This window comes from Gadus chalcogrammus, chromosome 3, assembly GCF_026213295.1.
Source record: "Gadus chalcogrammus isolate NIFS_2021 chromosome 3, NIFS_Gcha_1.0, whole genome shotgun sequence".
Classification (NCBI taxonomy): Eukaryota; Metazoa; Chordata; class Actinopteri; order Gadiformes; family Gadidae; genus Gadus; species Gadus chalcogrammus.
This window is the reverse complement of record NC_079414.1, coordinates 8,437,140-8,442,558: the sequence shown is the minus strand read 5'-3', so window position 1 is coordinate 8,442,558 and position 5,419 is coordinate 8,437,140. Positions and strand designations below refer to the sequence as shown.

The 5,419-nt window shown below is 44.8% G+C and overlaps 1 protein-coding gene across 1 annotated transcript; it reads right to left on the bottom strand.

Annotated features, from left to right (window-relative positions):
* Positions 1-4,166, bottom strand: LOC130378181 (sphingosine 1-phosphate receptor 1-like). The gene is made up of 2 exons (XM_056585071.1): positions 4,075-4,166; positions 1-2,754 (listed from the first exon to the last, which is right to left on the bottom strand). Exon 2 carries the CDS (start codon positions 2,548-2,550, stop codon positions 1,315-1,317), a length of 1,236 nt encoding a protein of 411 aa, XP_056441046.1. The 5' UTR covers positions 2,551-2,754; positions 4,075-4,166; the 3' UTR covers positions 1-1,314.
* Between the last annotated feature and the right edge of the window lie 1,253 nt (positions 4,167-5,419).

The window sequence follows — 5,419 nt, the reverse complement described above, 5'->3', positions numbered from 1 at the left end:
AAACATACACATAGTTTCTATTGCCATGCCCTCTCACATAGTGTAAAATGAGAATGAGGTGTAGTTTATTGTGGACTGTTTATTGCATTGTTGAACAAAAGTATGATACAAATTGATATATGCTACACACATTCTCTGAAGATACAAAAATACAATGTTAAATACAGGATCTCCAAATAAAACATCAAACCATTCAATAATTAAACTGTATACATTATTTTTAAATGTAGGATATTTATACATATATTCAAATTGTAGATAAATGATGTCAAATACAGTTCCTTACAAATGCTACATGTAGACCCAATCTTATTGCAAAATTGGTTGAGTGTTAAAAGAGTGCTTAAATTGTTTAGTTTAGTGTTCTCTGCTCCAGTCCAAATGGCCTTTGTCATGGGCAGGCATGACCTTGCTGGGTGATGAGTGGAGTGAAGAGTATTGACTCGCAACATCGGTGTTGCGTCTTGTCTGTTAGTGAGGGCTAGTATGGGGTATGAAATACTGTCCCTGTTTCCCAGTTAACCATTTGCGAAATGCAGAACGATACATTCATTTCTCCACACAATCTCATGAAATCTCACACATTGCAGTTCAGAAGATCTCTTACTCTCTTTGGTTGTAATTATTTTTACATTTCTATCTATGTTGAGAAACACAATGTAGTGGTATAATACAGTTTATTCTAACAGGCAGTATGACATCTTGGTCCTTTGATCCAGCAAAGACCAATAATCCATGTGTTGATCATGCCATCCGAGTGTCCATGTTTTTTCTTCAGCACATTGCTTTTGCATGCATAACCAAAATGGGTCATGCATACACATTCACTTGAACAAATTCACTGAATTTGGAGTGTTGACACCAACTGTAGTGGTGCCACAATAATAGCTCAGTCCAATATTTCATCAGTGCAATTTCACTCGTACAGCCTGTCCTCCATTCGGACTACCGTACATATCTCTGTGGTTTTGGCACTGTAAATGCATTGCTCCGTGACATCTTTGGGGGAGGCATTTCGGTAAAAACGCAGCTAAAAACGTTCTAGCTGTTCTCTCTTTCCACTGCACCCACCTTCTATGTTATTGGAGTCTACGCTCCAATTTGGAGACATTCTTGAGGCCTACACACACATGTGTGCACACATGTGCACCATTGCACGCACACACACACGCACGCACGCACGCACGCACGCACGCACGCACGCACGCACGCACGCACGCACGCACGCACGCACGCACGCACGCACACACACACACACACACACACACACACACACACACTCAAGAGTATTCTGCAAAGTGTCAGATAGACTCCTCAGGACTTCAACATTCTGGGGTAGAGTGCTTTGACGGGGGAGGAGGGGGTTGTAACATTGTTGCCGGAGGAGACTGTGGTCTCCGCTGCCCCCTCTAGCTTCTGTGTTGCTACCTCAGTCTTACTGAAGCTGCACTCCAGGAAGGGCATTCCCATCTTCTTCACCCGGCCGTCCCTGGTCATCAGACAGGGCCGGCACAGCAGTCTAAGAATGGCCCTCCTCATGTCCTTGCTCGTGAGCGTATAGATGATAGGGTTGAGCAGGGAGTTGACCATCGCTACACCCAGGAAGTAATCAGCCTTGAATAGCAGTTTACAGCTGCGGGTTGGGCAGAAGAAGTCCAGGAGAAGGAGTAGAAAGAGCGGAAGCCAGCAGGCAATGAACACGCCCAGGACAATGGTGACTGTCTTCAGAAGGGCTATATACTTCTGGGACTTCCTGGCCAGGCCTTTCCGCAGGCTACTCGAAAGGCCGTGGCCCTGCCGCTTGGTGTTAACCCTTACGATGCGGAAAACCCGCACGTAGAGCACTACGATGGCTAGCAGTACGGCCATGAACACTGACACGCAGAAGAGGATGTAACTCCTGGCGTACAGGGGAAGGACGGTGGAGCACTGGTCCAGCTTCTGCATGCAGTTCCATCCCAGGATGGGCAGCACCCCGAGGAACACCGCTAGGGCCCAACTGGCGGCGATCAGGGCCCACATCCGTCCCTTCTTGGCCCCATGGTAGGGCCGCATGGTCACCATGGTCACATGGCGTTCGATTGCGATGGCTAGCAGGCTGACCACAGAGGCCGCCAGCGTTAGGAAAACGCCTCCCTCTCTGAGGAACCATAGCAACGGCGTCAGCTTCAGAGTGTTGTGTCCAGACATGAGGATGTTGGCCATGTAGGTGATACCGGCCAGGAGGTCAGACAGCGTCAGGTTCCCCAGGAGGTAGTACATTGGGAGGTGGAACTTCTTGTTCCTCCAGATAGAGAGGAGAACCACGGCGTTCTCCAGGACGATGAGGAGACACACCACCAGGAAGGCGATGCCCTCTGGTTTGAGTCCCTGGCGATAGCGGTCTCTCTGCAGCTTGCCTGTGTAGTTGTAATGCTCCACCAGGACTGCATTGTCCTGGTATTCCAGGAAGAAGTGCAGGCTGCTGGTGGAGGCCGGAGTGGTCAATACTTCTGTAGTGGACGTGTTGCTGGGTGTCCACAGCATGTCTGCAGAAGGTGACGTCTCCATAGCGATGGTGTTAGTGCTGTTCTGTCACCACGTTATGGCTGTATATTCCATATTTATTGTCACGGCTCGGATGGTTCTACAGTTGTGCAGCGAGGAGGAATACACCCAGCGAAAGTATTCCAGGCCGCTTGTAGTGTAACTTGTTTAGTTTTTCTCCAGGTGAGGGTACTCTTGAGCAGCTTTTGCATGGGTGATAGGTTTCAGCTGATGAAATTAAATAGAAGATAATGGTTAGGTACAGACAGCATAATTAAAGGAAAAGGACTGATAGGTGAATTAATACAGTGGTAGATTCATGGAAGCTGTGGTTGCATTGATTAACTTCACATTTACTGATAAGGTGAACATAAAAGCGTTGGTGATGATGTGGGTGTGTGTGTGACATAAGTGTACACACCAACAGAAGTTGGGATATGGTGATAATAGAAAAAAACTTAAGGGGCAGTCAGACACAATGTGGCCATTATCATATCTTTGCCTCTGTACTGATGTCCAGACTGGCCGATAGAAGAAAAAAACGGAAATGAATACATCCTTTCTGAACATTTCTATTAGTATATTTTTGGGGGAGACTACATTTAGCTCCACTCACAATCTTAAATCTTATGAGAAACAGAGATTGCAAACTGCTGGATGTCTTAGCAGAACAGAATGCTGGGAAACGATTACTAATTTGTGCCTACGCAAACCGGTAGCCGGGCATATTGTGTCCAGGGTTTGGGTCAATCAGCGGACTACCACGGACTAACATGTGTGTGTAACTCGGCACAAATGTAGATCCCTTATCCATCCTTAAGCGCAGCCAGATGTCATGCAGTTTCAAGCAGACGCATGTTTTATTGCGTAAGTGTGCTTACATGCGAGATCTAAATGCCGGGCTCAAACTTAAGTAAATGGGCTCAAGTTGAGAAACAGAAACACATTTTCATCAAACGTCAAGGTTCAAGGATAGGCTATACTTGAACCTTTTGTCTTGTTTTAAAAACGATCATGTGCAATGAGGTCCAGCTTCTTTTAAATCTTGCTGAGAAAGGGAATTTATTTTTTCTTAGTCTGCCCGAGACAATTGCTGAAACATTCCTTATTTAACCCGCAATCCTCCCATCTACAATTTCGATCAAAGATGGTTCCTTTTTCAAATTATAACCTGATTAATAATCCGCCCGAATCACTTATTATACATCCTTCATGAAATGAAACTTTGCTATTTACATTTAGCTGTTTTGACTGTTTTGTATTCATTTTATAATATATAAAAAATAGTCCAGAATCAGTATTAGGCCTACTTTTGTCAATAATATGCTATGAATCCTACAGGGCACCAAAATCATTGCAAAGTGTTACCAACACAAACACCTCTGTTTCCTCGATATAAATGAAGTAGGCCTATCCTTTTCAAATGTTTTATTTTGCAATAATGGAAGGAACAAAATCGAAAAGTATAAAAGAAAAGATAACACGTTTGAACATGAAAGCATTAAACATAAAACACAAAACGCTGCAAGATAATAAATAAAAGGTTACCTTTCAATGAGGCTGTGTTGTATTGCGTGTATTATCTTGCCTAATGGTGAGAAGAGGTCCAGCTAACGCGTAGGCTTCTTACTGACTCAACGTCAAAGCGGAGTCTGAAGGGGATCTAGGCTGATGCATAGACAAACTACTGGGGGCTGGTCTTAACCCAGGGGCTGGTCTTCACCCAGTGAATTCAATGCAATACAATTCAAAAAAGCTTTTATTGGCATGAGAAATAAACATTTACATAGCAAAAGCAGGTGAACAATAAAAAAGTTAAAATATTAAATAGAATATACATGTCAGGTATTACACCACTAAGTATATAAAAAGTGAAATGTGAGATCTTATAAAACAATTCTGGTACATACTATAAACAGATAAATTAAAGATACACTCAAAATGTACAGTCTCTCATTCTGTCTCACTCTCTCTGTCTCTCTGTCTCTCTGTCTCTCTCTGTGTCTCTCTCACTCTCTCTCACTCTCTCTCTCTCTCTCTCTCTCTCTCTCTCTCTCTCTCTCTCTCTCTCTCTCTCTCTCTCTCTCTCTCTCTCTCTCTCTCTCTCTCTCTCTTTGTCTCTCTCTCTCTCTCTCTCTCTCTCTCTCTCTCTCTCTCTCTCTCTCTCTCTCTCTCTCTCTCTCTCTCTCTCTCTCTCTCTCTCTCTCTCTCTCTCTCTGTCTCTCTGTCTCTCTGTCTCTGTCTCTCTTTCTCTCTTTCTTGTTGACTATGGAACAGTTCTTTGTGAACACAGAGAACTGAGAGCGTTGGGGATCAGAAGGACGGTTTTGTGCTGTTAACCTGCCCCTCCTACCCTTGCTAACAAACGATCATCTGAGAGGTCCAATCTGGCATACCTTCGATCAGCAATCACTCAGCCATACAAATTGAGTCTGAACACCTAATCCTGGCCATATCATTTATTGTCCATTTTATTATCACACACCATGATTCATTCCAGGTGCTTTACCACCTGCACTCCTCAGCTGCTCATCCAACACTCAATGAAGACGATACAAAGGACTCTTTGACAGAGTGCTGAATAGTGCAGGAAGAGGTCTTTCTTCCCACGTTGTCGGGATGACTCGCTGAAATGGGACCCCTCCAGCTAACTGGAATGCAACCAGTGCATAGAGTCTCCATATTACCCCTGATGTGTGCCAATCATTTTATTAAGGAGAGGCTAATGGTAGCGGCTTGTGCAGTGATCCACACCTGGGAGTGCCGAGCAGCCAGATTCACATGGCCGGGCCCGAAGGCCTGTTCCCCACACCTCTTTCAGTGGGGAGTCACGCTCAGACACGCTTCAGCCGCACCAAGGCCAAACACATGCACACACACACACACATATGAA

Bases quoted from the DNA above. Each gene is read 5' to 3' on its own strand.
- LOC130378181 (XM_056585071.1), bottom strand. From the start codon at position 2,550: ATGGAGACGTCACCTTCTGCAGACATGCTGTGGACACCCAGCAACACG.